Raw genomic sequence first — 18,625 nt, forward strand, 5'->3', positions numbered from 1 at the left:
TAGAGAGAGAGAGCGCATTGCACTCTGCAGGTCAGAATCAAAGAAAAAAATGTTTCATTAGTATAAAATTACTGACCCAATGTTCTATTTTCTTTGATTCTGACTTGTAGAGTGCTGTATTCATATTTATTGAATATTAATTTGTATTTAGTTTTGCTTCATTTGCACCTAGACAAGTTGATCCATATGATCATGGGAGTGCACCTCTTATATACAGACGAAGCCATTTGGATTTGTGAGTTAAATGCGTCATGACTCAGGGTTAATTGAAGAAACTGTGTTATCTAAAGTCATCTTAACTCATTTAATGCATTTAACCTTTTGATTAGCATACCAAAGCACCATTGTACACAATGGTGAATGCTTTAATTAGATGGGATGCTGTGACGCAGCTTTCTGTGTTAAATGAGTTAAATGGGATATCTGGGTTTAGTTATTCTGTGTCAAACAGACAAACCAAAGTGGCTGTATCTGTACATATATATATGTGTTTCATGTTTCGCAGTGAAACACGGCAAAATATTTCGTTCATCACCTGATTTTTTTTTTTTTTTAGAAATCACAGCACAGACTGAAGCCTGTGAGATTCGACAAGACTGGAAACCTTCTTTTCTTAGCAATGAGGAATTTACTCAGTTGATGTTAGAGGTAAGAAAGAAGTCTGTGCTTTGCAATCATATTACTAATGTATACAAATGCTAATGTATAATGCAAATACCAAATATCAAATAATAAACATTAAAGGAACAGTAACATCAAAAAATAAAAGTGTTTTAAAGTAATAAAAATATAATGCAGTGTTGCCCTGCACTGGTAAAACTGCTGTGTTTGCTTCAGAAACACTACTATTGTCTATATAAATAAGCTGCTGTGTAGCAATAGGGGCAGCCATTCAAAGGAGAAAGGGTTCAGGTTACACAGCAGATAGCAAATAAACTCTGTCTGTCTAATGGTGTTATCTTTTATCCATTAGTTATCCTGTGCCATATAGCCGTTTTTCAATTTCAGCTATTGCTCCACAACAGCTTGTTTATATGAACTATAGTAGTGTTTCTGAAGTAAACAGATCGGTTTTACCAGTGCAGGGCAACACTACGGGGCACATTTACTATGGGTCGAATATCAAAGGATTTACCGCATTTACTTTGATCGAAAAAATCGTTCGATCGAAAGATTAAATCCTTTGAATCGAACGATTCAAAGGATTTTAATCAAAGGATTTTAATCCATCGATCAAACAATTTTCCTTCAATCAGAAATTGCTTAGAAAGCTTATGGGGAAGGTCCCCATAGTCTAACATTGGTGCTCGGTAGGTTTTAGGTGGCGAAGTAGGTAGTCAAAGAGACAGTACTTCGACTATCGAATGGTCGAATTGTCGAACGATTTTTAGTTTGAATCATTCGATTCAAAGTCGTAGTCGAAGGTCGAAGTAGCCAAAAAAAATCGAAGTTTTTTTCATTCTAATCCTTATTAAAAGTGCCCCTACATGATATTTTCATTACTTTAAAACACTTACATTTTTCGTTGTTACTGTTCCTTTAACTAAATAAACTAGTTTTCGCTATTATGCTGTAAAATTCCATTTTTGTTTATTGCATAAGCATGAGGATTCATTTACAGATATGGGACCTGTTTTGTAGAATGCTTGGGATCTATGGTTTTCCGGATAAGGGTTTGTTTTTTTTTATCATTTGGATTTTCATACCTTAAAAAACATTTAAACATTAAATACACCCAATGGGATTGTTTTGCCACAACTTATGCAGCTCAGTTAGGATTAAGTTGAAGGTTCTATTTTATTTGACACTGTTTGGATGCAGAACTGCTAGGGAAAAATAATTCCTGAGTGGCACAGATATGAAAAATAGGTTGTCAAAACTGCAGTAAAGAAAGGTTGGTGGCACACAAGGCAGGAGTACATTATTTATGAGTTCTCCCAGTGTTGTTAATAAACACAAGCAGATATGGTTTCAGTGGCTTTACGAACACTGTGATCACATGAATTCCCATGTTTCTTCCACAGCCGGTGTAGAAATACATTCCCTCCCTTTTACCTGTCCTCCAGCTGCTGAATCCGAGGGGTGCACAGTCACAGAAACTTTCTTAGTACAGAATAAGAATCAAAAAGAGTGAGCCAGGTCAATCAAAGGATACTATATACGCCCGCAGGTTTGAAAAATAATTACAAACTCACAATAAATATACTGAGAAGCTTGACGTAATTAGAACCTTTTAATATGGGGCACTAAGCCTCAAGCCACCATGCAAATCAGTTCGGGTGTTATAGTAAAATAACTGCAAAATAGTAGACACTTAAAACGTAACCTTTAATAAATATCGTTAAAACCACAAAACCAAAAAATATAAATACAGGGCTGTGCCCTCAGTGACACAACACCACTACAAAGCGTGTAGACCCACTACCTCAACGTAGTATAGGCAGTGCAGGACATTAGCCTTAAAAAACAACAATTAAAAGCTGCATCAGGTGGTATACGGTGGAGTGACAAAACGCCAGTCAGTAAGGCGATCGATATATGTTTGAGGCAGCCTAGTAGCAACGATTTCACCCTCCCCTTAATTTTTCCATCCCCCAGAAGACAATTCTGCCTACCTACGTTGGGAACGGATGGGAGCTTCTCCCCCACCGTCCACCTATGCTGCCCGACGCGTTTCGCCGTGAAAACGGCTTCTTCAGGGGCATAGGTGCTGGACTGGTGTCTGTGACCGGTTTAAATACCTCTCCGGTATTGCTACTAGGCTGCCTCAAACATATATCGATCGCCTTACTGACTGGCGTTTTGTCACTCCACCGTATACCACCTGATGCAGCTTTTAATTGTTGTTTTTTAAGGCTAATGTCCTGCACTGCCTATACTACGTTGAGGTAGTGGGTCTACACGCTTTGTAGTGGTGTTGTGTCACTGAGGGCACAGCCCTGTATTTATATTTTTTGGTTTTGTGGTTTTAACGATATTTATTAAAGGTTACGTTTTAAGTGTCTACTATTTTGCAGTTATTTTACTATAACACCCGAACTGGTTTGCATGGTGGCTTGAGGCTTAGTGCCCCATATTAAAAGGTTCTAATTACCTCAAGCTTCTCAGTATATTTATTGTGAGTTTGTTAGTACAGAATAACCAAATATATCAGTAATTCTTACTTGTATTACTCGTTACATTTTTATTGCTTGATAACAACACAGATTATAGAAAGCATTGTGTCACAAGGAAGTCATTTGAAGTGGCCTTCAAGTCACACCTTTGTACAGATTTATGTTTTGAAGGGTGGGAGCCTGTATGAGTGTAAATCAACGACATTGATTAGGAGGTGAATACAGAAAACACAACTTAAGGGTATGTACACACACCCCATGTATGCATTCTGTTCTGAACCAAACTGGGTGGCAGCACCAATTTTTTCCCCTTATAATAAAACATTTATCTTATTCATTAAGTTTGAAACAAATAGCAGCTTCTTATGCATTGTAGGCGCTTGCACTAGGAAGTGAAATGAAAACCTTGACCGTTCTTCCCCGAATGGCTTGGGGTGTGTTGGGGTGGAATGTAAAAGCAAAATGTTGCTTAATACAAAAATATGTGAGTTTTGAAATATTAAAAATGTAAAACAAGTAAATCCTCATTCACTCAAGTAATTAAATCAGTAGATGTTTTGGGGATATGGGTAGTTTACTCTACTAACCCCTGCTCTAAATACACAGTACTTTTTTAACCATGTAAATAAATACTGCTATGTTCCTCCTTTCACTTTTGCTTCCAGAAGAAGCTTCCATGACAGTGTCAGTAAAATTTTGAGCTGGCTCCTGTATTTAATATACCCTGCTCACCTATTTCCACATGTTTCACTTACTATGGCTGGATACACACCATTGTTTTTATAATTAACAGTGGAAGGCAAGATCAGGTGTATTAATGCAGAAATTGTGCACACAGATTAAAGCTGGCCATAGACGCAAAGATCCGATCGTATGAATCAATGTACGATCAGACTTTCCCATCTCCCGACCTGCCACTAACCATTCAGATCAAAGTCTTACCAATTCGACCAAATAAAGTAGTTAAAGAACAGATCAGCTGATGTTCTGCCCCTGACAGCAATCGTACGATATCTATGTCCAACCAAAGCTAGTGACAGTCTCCCACTGAAAATCGTACGATCGGCAATACATGCAGAGATATTACCCGCAGCCGACAGTCGTACGATCGAGCAAACGACTGATCTCCGCCGGACGAAAAATGTCGGGACTCTCCGCACAAGTTCCGAAAATCGTACGAATCCTCGATTCATACGATGAGATCTTTGCGTCTATGGCAAGCTTAAAGGGGATGTATAGATTCCAAAGCAGTGTTACTCTACCCAAATGTTGTTGGATTACAACCCTGTAGTCCAGCAAGCATAGAGATGAATATTTAAAGCAGCACTGCAAAATAAAACATAGGTCCATGCCATTGAAGGCCAATGCATACATTGATTCCAGAGGATCCTCCAATGAGAATCCAGCCTGCTCTGTGTACATTTACTCTCTGTTTTTGGCTCCATGTTATCATCGTCAAAGGAATTAAACAATTTCTTTTCTAGTTTTGAACACTGTACATCTACCCTTGTTAAACTTTATTTATTTGCAAGAAACCATTGGAAAGTAAAGCCTTCTACTGGATTATCCTCATAATCATTATTATTGCATTTGTAATTCTGCTCCGACAGTTTTAGGGAAGATATATATGCCTGCATAAATTACCTGCCTGCATATTCTACCTCTTGCATTTACTATGCTTCCAAAACATCAGGAATATGTGCATATTTGTATGACCTACTGTGCTTATAGTTCAAGAGTCACATAGAATTGGCGGAGGCTTTTAGGTACATTGCAAAGTGTGGCCTATTTTTCTTTAGAAACAAAGTAAGATGTTCATTATTCATATACATTGCCGTTTTGACACATGAAAAAGGTCAAAATGAGAAACTCAGTTGTTTATTAAAGAAACAGATAACACATGTTTGTTCCTTTAAAAATAATATATTCAGAGAAAGCAGGATCCTTGCACTTTTTCTGCTCTTGGGCAAGTGGAGGCACAAATGTCATAGAGAGGAAACTTGTTTTTACTGTAAAAAAAGGAGTGGGCTGACTTGCCTTTATTAACACTGTAATTAAACTGGTGATGGCATGAGCATTTGAAGAAGCTGTTTTGCTGGTGCTGTTAGCCTGCAGGGCAGAAACTGGCTTGGCAGCACCTAAAATTAAGTGAAGGAAATGACAGAAGGGAATTATAGCGAGAAGGACAGATTACAGATTATATTTAGAGACACGTAAACAACTGTAATACAAAATGGTGGGAAAATCCTCTCATTTTAATGTTCAAGCATCTTCTGAGTGCCTCCTAGTAAGACATGCCATGTTCACATTGATTTTTCTTTCTTATCTATCTGTGTGCAACTGGGAGTTGTTAATAGTTGAGTAATTACATTTTCCTTGATTGTATTTAAAACCAGTATGGATATGTAAAATTGTTTGCAAGAAAGTAGTTAAGATTTCCATTTAACTGAATCTGCTGGGAAATCTAAGTTATTGTCAGTGAAATATGAAATATCTCAGGAGAGGAGGGAAGTGGAGGTACTTCCTTAACTGGCTTTTCATATGCTGATCAGGAAATCTTGAAGTATAGCGATGAGCGTTCATGTGTACCAAACTAAGGATGCCACCTGTCTGGTTTTGAACTGGGCAATCCGTTTAAAAACTGCCTGTCTTGATCTAAGGAGTCTGAAACCTGGACAGAACTCTGCCCTGACTGACATGCAGTTCAGCCAATCACAGGCCGCTGTGTCATAATCCCTCCCTCGGGTATAAACAGTCCGCTCCAAAGCCTCATTGTTACATCACCTGCTCCGTCCCCCTGTCCGGACAGTACACTGTTTAAATAGTGCAACACTATACGAAACCCATCTGAAGTGGGAATCTGATCAGCAGCTGCCCTGGCTGTTCTTTAAAGGGACTTATGCCTTCCCTAATATTGGTTCTTTTGCTTGCCCTAGCTCTCCAAAATACTACAGACACAGAACTCTATAATGAGAGTCATCCATACTAGAACTATTTCAATCTTCCCATTGTTCTCTAAAATACTGGGATTCTTTGTGATGTTTGCTGGTCAATACGGCACTGTAAAGTAAATCCAGAACAACAGGAGTTTAGGTGTCCAGAAGTTTTTTTAAAAATTGCCTACACAAGTCAATTTAGTTTTAACAGTGCAAACAGGACTCCTTTTGGTTGATCCTCTTGCACCTGTTTGCCGCTGACCCGGAAGGACCTTTTAGTGTGAAGTGTTGCATAAAAAAATCTATTTCAAGGTTGCTGGACTGCAACTGCATGCTTTCAACCTAAACCTAAAGTAAGATCCAATTTTGTCTTTCGGTGAGATGTCCTTGTGGAGGACCACAGCTAGACATCAGAAATATACATATATAATACACAAAAGCCATGAATATCTTGTAAATTATACCCTTATAAACGGTGAGTTCTGATGTCATCAGTTATAAACGATGAGTGTATTATAATAAATATATATATGTACCTCGGAGTTCCATAACCTGTATAAAGGTCTTGAAACTCCTCGGTAACTTATAATATCCTTATATTTTACCAGAGGGGGTACTTTATTCACTATATAGTGAAAATATATAACCATTGCTATTTTATAACTCTTTTGTATATTTCACAAACTTTTATTCTTGTCTGTTTCTGGTGTCTCGGGGTAAATGTCGTACCTCACCCCAAAATAAACAGAAATATGATAAAATCTTGCTGTAATAAACTTGCAAATGTATTTCCCGCAAGTTTCACTAAACCTGACAGTGAAGCAGTGTCTGCAATTGAAAAAAATGCAAACAAAATCTGTGATTCCAAGTTTTTTGCTATGCCTGTGCTTTTTGCCTATGTTTTTATGCATTCAAAAGGGAATACAGGGAAACTGAAAGTGCTTTCTTTTTTCAACTTCCTGGTTCCTTGGAGGAATTGTGGGAGGAATAGAATGCAGTTAATCACTTTTTCTTTACTGATAAAGTATAAAAACTCCTTCTTATCTGCAAACCTTAGAAACCATCTGCACATATGGGAACACATGAGCTTGATTATACAGGGATTGTATCTATATTTAATGGAGAAGGAAAGGTTCAATCGAAGGAGCAAATGTTCAGCACCCGCCCATGATTATAATCACTTACCTGAAACCTCAGGCTAGTGCTCCAGTTAGCAGAAAACTGCACCAGGCTGGGCTACTTCTCAGCCAGCACCATGAAGCAATCCTCATCTACAGCTTCTTTCTTCAATAGCCAGGCTGACACATGCTCAGTAGAGTAAGAAAGCCGGCTTTATTGTTAACGTTTGGAAGCATGACAAGAAGGAAGATGCAGATGATCTCTCCATGTTAATGTGCTTTATGAAATAAATAATTATGAGATAGGCAGTTTTTCTTTTTTTTATTTCTTTTTCTCTTATTGAAGTGGTGTATAGGTGTAAATTGTCCTTTTATGTCTAGTTTTGCTAAACCTCTGTCAGGTTGGTTACAAAAGTGGCAGTTAAAGTAATATATGTGTTTAGTGTAAGAATAAGCAAGTTATGTAGAAGGATATAGTGGTGACAGCAGTGATGAAGATTTATACGGAGTGATTAAGATGAGAATAGAGTGACAGAGAGCTGACAGTGAGGATATGCAATTGTGGGGGCTGGCATGCATCAATTCACCAGAATGACGTCAGCCCTGACTCAAATGATAAACTTTGCAGCTACGTACAGAGCCAGCCAGAATGGCACAGAACTAATTATGTCCCTCCCGTTTAATTAATGAATAGAAATGTCTCACACTTCCGGTAATTACTGACGCTGAATAATAATTGTGCACAACTTTTCCGCTTATTTTATTTTGATAATGGCTATAAAAATGAGCTATTAAAAATAGCATATTGCCTGTTTATTTCTATAAATATTCAGGTACCATGGGGGAAAACAATCCCTTTTCTGGTTTAACGCATTAAGAGCCAATTGTGTGTCTGTTTCTTTTATTTAGGCTTTGGATGGCTTTCTCATAGCGCTTAACACTGATGGGATTATAATTTATGTGTCAGACAGTGTTTCATCCCTTCTCGGTCATTTACCGGTAAGTTACATCTCTCTCTTGCTTATTTTTCAGCTCTCTGGAAATTTGTGGCATGCTGTATAAATGCTCATAGCTTGTCTTGAACAATTTCTGATAATTGTGCAATCATTTGTAACGCCAGTAGTAAAGTGCACTCACAAGCATGTCTTCAGCATATACCAATATACTGTGAATAAATGTATTGGTCCCTCCTTCCTGTCATTGTATTCTAGATGTCTCTATAGGCAGGATTAATGATATTACCTAAGTTAGTTCTTAGAGATGGTGGCCCTTAGTCCCAGTCCTGTGCATTAAGAGAAAGAGCACTGAATGAGCCTTTGACTGATCTCACGGCACAGATTTCAGCCAAGATTTCAACACAAGCATTTTGAAGATGAATCCCTGCCCATGCGCAGAGTGACAGGTGAATCCCATTTTTGCCATCAGAGTAATAAACACACTACCCTAAAAGAGTAAACATTATCACATCCCCAGCTATAGACATCCCCCTGGTGGCTGTAAATGTGGCCCACTTAAAGTAGAACTGAAGCCAACAAACAAGGCATGTTCAACTTAAAGGCCTATTAAAAGTTTTCCAAACTGAAATGTGCATCCCCAGCAGTAAATATAAAAGAATGAAGGTGCCTCTGTTCCTTCCAATAGGGTGTTGTCACTTGTGATTTCAATTTTCATCAGCTTGGCCATGTGTAGTAGTGACAGCCATATGTTGGGCTTCTCGTTTCATTTCTGCTCTGTAAATCATCTGCTAGAGTCAGAACCAAGCAATGTGGGATCATGTTGGGTCGGCAGCACAAAAGGGCAGGCTTAACACTTGGTTTTTCACACTTTGCATGAGATAGGATGAAAGTATAGTAGTAGTAGTTCAAATTTTAAATGCCAATAGAATAAAATAACCCATACAAAATGTAACCATTCTTTATTATACACAGATAAAAGAGGCCTTGTTGTACCATCTTTCTCAATTTTTTTGTAACATTGAAGGTATAACACATTTACTATTGATAAGATGTGATGATATGCATGATTGTTACATTCTTGTTAAACCCTTAAGCTCTTTAGAAAAAAACATCTGACTGCTGCTATTGAGAACTGGCCAGTGGCCACACTGTGCCCCCTTTATTACATTACCTTGAATGAACTGCTGTCTCCTATAGACAGCACAGCAGTATCATGTATGTATTATTACCACAGGTGTCATGTTCATAAATAAAAATACATGAAGTAAAATAATATGAAAATATGCTATTGTTTACAAGTAAGCTAGTGGCCAAATATAAATCATTTTTTATTTGAAAAGCTAAAAGTGAACACTCTTATTGCAGTATAGTGGTTTAGGAAGAACTTCTAGTTGAGCTCCGATTGATTATCAGGAGTTGCCAGAACAGCCAATTTCTCCTGCAGAACATGACAAAGTATTCTTTTGTACCAGTCAGATATGGTGGACCAAAATATATTAAATTTTCTGCCGGAGCGGGAACAGTCGGAGGTGCTGAAACTTTTGGCATCACACATTCTCATGACGGAGCCAATCATTCCTGAATATTTCAACAGTAAGTATTTTGCTTGGCAGCTTGCTTTATAAATGATTGTTGACCAGACAAAAGTCGATAGCATATTCTTTTGATAAGACAGGAGTATATATAGTAGAAATATGATAATGTGCCAATAATAGATAAAGTAGCAAGTGATAAATAGCATTGGTCTGTGTTGCTTATATGCTAAAGGAAAAGAGCTAGAAACGTGCATAAGAGTCAGTAAGAATCCATAAAAAAATAGTTCCAGGGTTCATTACCATTCGGTGTAACTCAAACTAAGGGGTTAAGAATTTTTGGGGAGGTTCCTTTGGGACACATCCACTTAACTTCCTCCTCTACTTTTTAGCATCATGTGCCTCTATGATTGTGACTTTACATAGTACATCTGTAACCCAGTTACAAGTAAAAGCTTTATTTCCCTTTATAGGTGAAAAACAAGTGGAATTTTGCTGTCATTTAGCAAGAGGAAGCCTGGATCCCAATGAGCCCCGGATGTATGAGTTCGTCAAGTTTGTGGTTGATTTTAAATTCTGTAATAATGGTAAGTATTCTTTATATTACGTATATAAATAAAATTAAACCCATTGTTGTTTTCTCATCTGCAGTCAGTGTTGGACTGGGCCTCCTAGGGCCCGCCAGAGAACCTGACATTCAGGGCCCACTCTCACTAAATACAGATTGCATAAAGGGAATAAGATAGGATTGATTGGAATTGTCCTCATCTGGGGCCGAGTACAGACTGAGCCCACTTGTAACGTGGTGTTCACTCTCTTAGGATACTTAGTAACACACACCATGGTCCCCTTCCTAGGGAAGCCTGTACCACACTGTAACACCGAATAAACAAGAGGTCCACAACACATCTACAAAGAACTCAAGAACAGATTATTATCAGCCACCAGTATGATAACACTTTGATACTTATCACATTGCTCTTTTCACCAAGCACTCTTGACAGTTAGGGCTCCCCAGATCACTGGGCCCCAGCCTTCTGCCTATTACCTTATTCTGTTATGGACGCAGTTTCTGGCAGGAGATTTTCAGCCTTACCCTCCATGTATGTAAACTAGGCCCTACATACCCTAGTCCCTATCTTTCTGGGTCTCTAATTGGAGGAGTATCTCCGAGACACTGGTCCCTCATGTTTTCTTTTTTGGAGCCTCAACTGTTCGTCTCTCATCCTTCCACCAACTCTCACCACCACTATCTCACCTGCTCACTCCTACCAGTTACCTTTCTGAGGTGGCCTACCTCAGGCTCCCTGGCATCATGCACTATTTCTTTCCTTATAGGCCAAAGAGGAAGTGGCTCATTATACTCCCCCTTATATAGCCTCTCCTGGGACGTTCCCCTTGCCATCTGGTGGTCAAACTGAAAATAACAGTAATTACAATAAAGACATTTCCCCACTTCTTACACACTGGAGATCAGCAGGCCTGGCTGCAAGCTGCTAGAGAAATCTGCCTTTTTCCAATAGTCTTTACTCTGGTTTCTCAATAAAATGTCAATGGGTGCAGCTATTATTTATAGGACAAGAAGAAAATTCACTGGGGGGGTTGCTCATATCATTGACACTTTTTAGTGAATTTCATCAATATTTTTTCCCTGTGCTGTGGTGCTTCTTTTACAAAAAAATTGCATCGGCATGGGGAAAAAAAGTAGCGCTGATAGGTCTACTTAAACTCATATGCATTTGTTTAAAAATTTAAATATTTCACTCCACTGTGCATGTGTAAGTCTGCCAAGGGACACCTGGGAAAGGTGAGTATGGTGGCGGTCTGCACTACTGTTTTGCTTTTACATTTGTTTCTGTAAGAAGAATGATTGCATTCACTGGGGGTGGTCTAAAATGTTGGCATCCCTAGTCAAGTTGTCTTTCCTTGTCCTTTATTTATAATACACAAGTTTCAATCATGTGGCATGAATTATATCACTAAGCAACAATTATAACTGATGACATCAATAAGCACATCAATAAGCACATGTATAAGGATATAATTCATAACTCTTGTGTATAGTATAGGAACCGGTTATCCAGAAACCACAGAATTATCGAAAGGCCCATAGACTCCATTTTATCCAAATAATTAAAAAAAAATTTAATTATTTTCTTTTTGTCTGTAATAATAAAATATTACCTTGTACTTGATCCAAACTATGATATAATTAACCCTCAGTGGAAGCAAAACCAGCCCATTGGGTTTATTTTATGTTTACATGATTTTCTAATAGACTTAAGGTACCTGTACAATAATGTTATTAACATATGAAGAACCAACATATCCACAGTGATGTACTATACTGTATGTTGATTGGCTGTCTTGGTTTTCTTTATGTGTAAATCAGTCAGACACCTGTGAGACAACACATCACTCACACGAATATATTAAGTAGTTTGGGGGCTTTAAAATTTTAATAATATAAAAGGTCCCCAAAAATCCCAGTTACCACTTGCTCTACTGGATACATCTGGTTATATTCTGGATAGATCCAAATCAGATGTGTAGCAAATTCTGATTCTTTGATGAGCAGACGTGATAACAGTGTAAAAAGATACACACCACTAAACAATACGTTTAGGGGCCGATTCATGAAGCTCGAGTGAAGGATTCGAAGTAAAAAAACTTCGAATTTCGAAGTGTTTTTTGGGCTACTTCGACCATCGAATGGGCTACTTCGACCTTCGACTACGAATCGAACGATTCGAACTAAAAATCGTTTGACTATTCGACCATTCGATAGTCGAAGTACTGTCTCTTTAAAAAAAACTTCGACCCCCTACTTCGGCAGCTAAAAGCTACCGAAGTCAATGTTAGCCTATGGGGAAGGTCCCCATAGGCTTGCCTAAGTTTTTTTGATCGAAGGATATTCAATTAGAAGGATTTAATCGTTCGATCGAAGGAATAATCCTTCGATCGTTCGATCGCAGCATTTGCGCTAAATCCTTCGACTTCGATATTCGAAGTCGAAGGATTTTAGTTCCTAGTCGAATATCGAGGGTTAATTAACCCTCGATATTCGACCCTTCATACATCTGCCCCTTAGTGTTTAAATAGCTATGTGTTTGCAAAGCTTATTGTAATTGTTGTTTAAGACTTTTAAAAAATGTATAATCATCATATGAATAAGCAGCATGACTTACCTGGGATAAAAATATTCTTGCTGAACCAAAACTATTGCCAGCCTCCAACATTTGGTAGCTCTAGTTAGCAGCTGATTAGTATTCATTTAAATACATCTATTTCTTTTAATGTGCACAGTAGCAATGTGCAATACACCTTATATTAGTGTTTGTTAACCTGCCTATAAAGCCTGGAAAAAGCCTGGGAAAACTGGAAAAAGATATTGGTTTATTAGGCAGTGAGCTTTGACTTGCAGTAACTTGCAGATCACTAGTGCCCAAAAGGTGCTGTTATTTAAACACAGCGCTGTGTTTTCAGTAAGTGACTTCTATGAAGTCACATCTGGGGGGTTATTTATCAAAATCTAAAAATATCAATTTTTTTTCTGAAATCTACTCCGACCGAATCTGCACTGGTTATTTCCCCTTATTTATCAATACATTTTCCAAAAAAATTCCAGTGCGCAAAAAAACCTGAAAAAAGTGAAAATTGTAAGAAAATTAGAATTGAACACATTTTTCGGATTTTTGCCCGAAAACCATGAAAACTTCGGATTATTGCACGAAACTCAGAGCAGATCAGGATATCTCCAGGACTTCTCCCATTTACTTACATTGATATACAACCTCCTCAGGTCTAAGATGCCTGATTTTCAGATTTGCCCTTTTTGCAACCTTGGGGTAACATAGTAACATATTAAGTAAGGTTGAAAAAAGACACACGTCCATCAAGTTCAACTTTTTAATACAATAAATCCTAAAAAATTTGAGGGGGTTTTTTTCCACAAAAAAAATCTGATTTTATATTGAAAAAAAAATAGATTTTTTTGAGTTTTTGGTATTCGAACTTTAAAGGTAATGTTTTTTGTAAAAAAAAAAAAAAAAGAATGTACTAGTGCGTTATACTCATTTAGATATAGAAGAATTGTGTTTAAAAAAGTTAGTGTTTCAGGCTGATTTATTGAATATTTCTACAAAAACCCATATAAGCCCTCTCTTTCACTTCCTGGTCCTGAATTCCCAGACTGTGCAGGGGAGCCGGCGGCTCTCAGCTCCCTGCACTGTAGGACAGGAACCAATCAGCAGCTAGCAGTACCTGATAGGGAACCGAAGCCTGTCTGTGCTTGTGTGACTGCAGAGCTGTGATTGGCTGTCCCCTACTACTGTGCTTCTGGCAGGTATAGTTAGAACACGCCCACCCTTCATTTGAGACACAGACAGGGACCAGAGAACATCTATAGGGAGCTCCAATAAAGGGGCTATTTTTAAATATAATATACATTTTTAGCACCACATAAAAGCAACACCATATATTACTCATAATAACCTACAAAATTCGGCTTTTTTCATTTATCCTATATGTTTCCTTTAATAAATAACCCCCTTAAAGTGGTAGTCCATGATCCAATCATTTTGAACCCCATTGTACACAGGGCTGCAAATCTGTGCATAGTAAGGGATAAACCATGCAAGACATGTACAGTGTACAAAATAACAGCATAGTCTTAGATTCATAGAATAACAGAACGGTGACTGGTATAGTGTTGTTAAGCAGGATTCTTATTAATGCATTGTCCTTCAGCTATAATTAGGTGTTTGGTCAGTAGCATTCTCCAGAACCAAAGCCATTTACTGTCATGTGGTTGAGCAACAGCATTGAGATTCCTTTTAATGTTTGAGAGAAGTACAAATGTGTCAGGCCCAGCAAATAAAATGTAATCTCGAGATCTGCTAATGTGGGTGTCTGTCACATTGCATTACAGTGCCTACATCCTCCTATAATGGCTTTGAGTCAGCCGTGGCACGAGCATTCCGGTCAGGCAATGAGGAGCAGATATGCCTGGTGGCCACTGTACGGTTGGTGACACCGCAATTTCTAAAGGTGAGTTCTGGAACATTGTAGGATTAACGGCACTACCAGAAATTTCCACAGGGCACTGAATTATTATTATTATCCATTATTTATATAGCACCTCTATATAGTGTAAAACATTAGCTTATAGCGCTAATGACACACTGGCTTTATTTCTGCAGAAATGTGATACATGCTTTGCATTCGGTATCAGCAATATACTGTCTTTATGCCAGTAGGAAATCATTAGCTCTGTGTATTCTTTACTGGTATTCATTGTTCTCATTTGTCCTGGTATACTGTATGCAGGAGCTTTGTAATGTAGAGGAACCTTGTGAAGAATTTACATCACGACACAGCCTGGAGTGGAAATTCCTCTTCCTGGACCACAGGTAATATTGGTTATTCCATATTATCTTGTTGAAAAGGCAGCAACTTTCCATAGCAGAGTGATTGACCTATATTTTAATGTGGAACGTTTTGTCAACTAATCAGTGGCATCATGTTCTATTTTTATACACAAAAACTCAATGTACTTTGCTAATATATTAAAGGAGAACTAAAGCATAAATAAAGAAGTATGCTAGAAATGTTGTACATTATGTTTTGTGCTTCTTTACCAGCCCAAGGCAACCACATCCTTTTAGCAGTAAAGATCTGTGTCTCCAAAGATGCCCCTGTAGCTCCCCATCTTCTTTTCTGCTGATTCACTGCACATGCTCTGTGCTGCTGTCACTTACTGGGCTTAGGGACTGACACAAAATATACAGTACACATAGAATATGAATGTCACAATATAAGGCTGATTAGTAATTAATACAGATAATTACTACTTCAGCTCAGAAACCAGTGCAATTAGCATCAGAATTTAATAATGAGTCCTGTAGCATCAGCTTATATTACAGACAAACCTCATTTTCTGCTTGATAATTTGCAGCGACCCCTAATCTTAGCTTCTCAACAGCTGCTCAGAGCCCACTGAGCATGTGAGTGTCGCAGACACTTTCCAAGATGGTGACCCCCCCCTGTGACAAGTTTAAAGTCCTGGATAATTGCTGCTATTGAAAAGCTGAAACTTTAGGCTGGTACAATAAGTTCAGTCTATAAAATATGGCATTTTTAGCCCTATTCATTTTTGCTTTCTCCTTTAAAGGAGAAAAGCTCCCATCCACTAGCCTTCATTGTCCCCCCTCCCTGCATAGTCCATTATTGCAAAAAGTGACAATGAATGTCACACTGACTTATCATGCAGATTAGCGCAGCGGAGCTCATGGGCTCTATGTCCGATATCTTTTGGTTTTCATTGGAAAGGGAACCCAAGAATGAGCTCTTTGGAGCATGCCCGAGTTTGAGCCATTCTGGTATTTACGCCAACTGTACTTTCGCCGGACAGCTCTATAAATTGCTAAAGGGAAGGAAGAGGATCTAAAGAAAACATGAAAGATGTAGGGTCATTTATAATGTCTGGGTAAATTTTCACTTGGGCAGTAACCCATGGCAAACAATCAGGTGATTGCTTTCACTGTTTAACCTGCAGTTGGACGAAAACAGCTAATCACTGGTTGGTTGCTAAGGGTTACTGCTCAGGTGCAAATTTGTCCAGTGTTTATAAACAAGCCCCAGTGTTACATACAGGGACACTTTATGCAGTAATGGACAATGCCGGAAGGAAGCAGGGAGTTGGGACAATAGAGGGTAGCGGATGGGGCTTTTTCTCTTTGAGGGCGGTTTAGTTTTCCTATGACTTATGACCAGGGGTGAGAAGAGCTCTCCAACACGATTAATTATCAATATAGCTGTAGTCCTTTGCTCAAGTAGCCATACTTCATAAGAACTAAAAACGATTGATACACTGTATTTAATATTGTTTATTGCTGTAGCAGAAAAGGGATTGGGCATTTTGCAGTTTGCAACAGTATGCAATATATGTAATAGAATATCTCACTGCAAGAAGTCATTACATTCCTTACATTGCATTATGCACAATTAAAATGTGCAATTTTAATGAGGAATATTACTTTGTGAAATTTGATTTTATTTCTCTTTATTTATGCACATAAATGGGGGATAATATAATAAACAGGTACAAAGACTTCCACCAGTCTAGTAACTCATCTCAACTGAGCAGTTAGCATTTATTGGTCACATTGCTCTGGGGAGCATTCTAGAGCAACTCCAAATTCTTACTTGTCTTTCTAGTGATCCCTTGTATAGACTTTCAATATTCCGATATTTATTTTGTCAATTTGTGATTAGTGATGGGCGAATTTGCGCCGTTTCGCTTTGCCGGAAAATTAGCGAATTTCGCGCGAAATTCGTGAAATGGCAGAAAATTCACGAAACGGCGCCGGCGTCTCGTTTTTGACGCTGGCGAATTTTTCCGGGCGAATTTTCACGGGTGTTTCGAGAATTTATTCACTGGCGGCAAATTCGCCACCAATTCGCGCCTGGCGAATTAATTGGCCCATCACTATTGGTGATATGCAGTACCAGAGTAGAAGAACATTTATTTCATTGGATCTTTATTCACTGGAGGACCATATATAGTGCCAATTGCACTTCAGTTTCTCCTTACACAATCCCACATTCTGGCTGCGGGGAGATTTTGGGAACTGGCTAAAGAGGTGTGGCTGGTTGGAAAATCCTGATTTAAATATAGTAAGGGTGGAGTAATGTTGTTGTGAATTCATTCATTATTATCAACTATGTTAGAGGCCTAGTAGGTGCAATGGGTCAGTTTTATGGAGGGTTTGATCTCCTTTGAGACATTCTCCTTTGTTGACAGTGGAAGGAGACTTTTTCTATAGACCTGATGATCCATTTTATATTTGCATTATATGTTTTCCTTCAAATCCATTTTTGTTTATAGGCCCCCTCCATGCCCGTTCATTGAAACTGGAGGTTTTGTAGACATGGGATTTAATATCTAATCTTTTATCTAGGATTATCTAGGGTCTGTCCCAGGAAAAGGCAGACAATTGAGATAAAAGAACATGAACATATATTGCAGCTACTTATCAGTCCCACTAGGCCCTCTATAGTTTTTGGGCCCCTCTGCAGTTGCTGAGTCTGTTTCCTCTATAGTTACACCCCTGCTTTTCAGTAAATGATTGGTGGGTTTGTATCATTGTAACTGTGAAAAAAAATGCTTTCAACTCTGTTTGTTGACTTTCAGTCTCTTTGTTATTACTACAGATGCTACTGTTTAGTAGTGTCTAATAGTAAGCGGGAATTTAGTTTTTCATTGTAGGATCCATGTAGGTCCACAGCAGGTGTGTGAGGAAATGCTATATACTGGGATGGGACCTGTTATCCAGAATGATCGGGTTTTTCTGTATAACGGATCTTTCCGTAATTTGGATCTTCATACCTTAAGTCTACTAGAAAATTATGTACACATTAAATAAACCCAATAGGCTTTGCTCCAATAAGGATTACTTATATCTTTGTTTGGATCAAGTACAAGGTACTGTTTTATTATTACAGAAAAAAGGAAATCTTCTAAAAAATTGGATTATTTGGATAAAATGGAGTCTATGGGAGACAGCCTTTCCAGATAACACATTTTTGGACAATGGATTCCATACCTGTATGAATATGGGGAATATAATGCTGACTTAAAACTACCTGTTAAACTGAAGACTTAGTCTTGACTGTGAATGCCCTCTTTAACCACAGAGTTGGCAGTTTAACTTGTGCCTGTGTAGGGAGTTCATATAAGCTTGTATCCCTTGTTGCCAGCCTTCTTATGAGAGTCTGGAGAAGAATGGTATTTATTTCTGCCATCAATTCATATGACAGGCTGTTTCATGGGGAAAAAAAGTCATTAGATTTCTCTCATTTCTACACAAAATGTTTATTTACAGCATCCGACCTTTCATCCTGAAAACATGGCCCTACAGACTATAACTGAATAGATAAGTAAGAAATAATGCTATGTGAAATTGA

The 18,625-nt window shown here is 38.2% G+C and overlaps 1 protein-coding gene across 1 annotated transcript in view; it reads left to right on the forward strand.

Moving 5' to 3' along the window:
* pasd1.L (PAS domain containing 1 L homeolog) overlaps positions 1-18,625 on the forward strand; it is an 86,196-nt gene that overhangs the window by 48,206 nt on the left and 19,365 nt on the right. Inside the window, exons 5-10 of the mRNA XM_041572757.1 lie at positions 557-648; positions 8,080-8,169; positions 9,599-9,719; positions 10,132-10,245; positions 14,589-14,707; positions 14,987-15,069. Coding sequence (XP_041428691.1) covers positions 557-648; positions 8,080-8,169; positions 9,599-9,719; positions 10,132-10,245; positions 14,589-14,707; positions 14,987-15,069 — 619 coding nt within the window. The remainder of the gene's footprint in view (positions 1-556; positions 649-8,079; positions 8,170-9,598; positions 9,720-10,131; positions 10,246-14,588; positions 14,708-14,986; positions 15,070-18,625) is intronic.

This window comes from Xenopus laevis, chromosome 8L, assembly GCF_017654675.1.
Source record: "Xenopus laevis strain J_2021 chromosome 8L, Xenopus_laevis_v10.1, whole genome shotgun sequence".
Lineage (NCBI taxonomy): Eukaryota > Metazoa > Chordata > Amphibia > Anura > Pipidae > Xenopus > Xenopus laevis.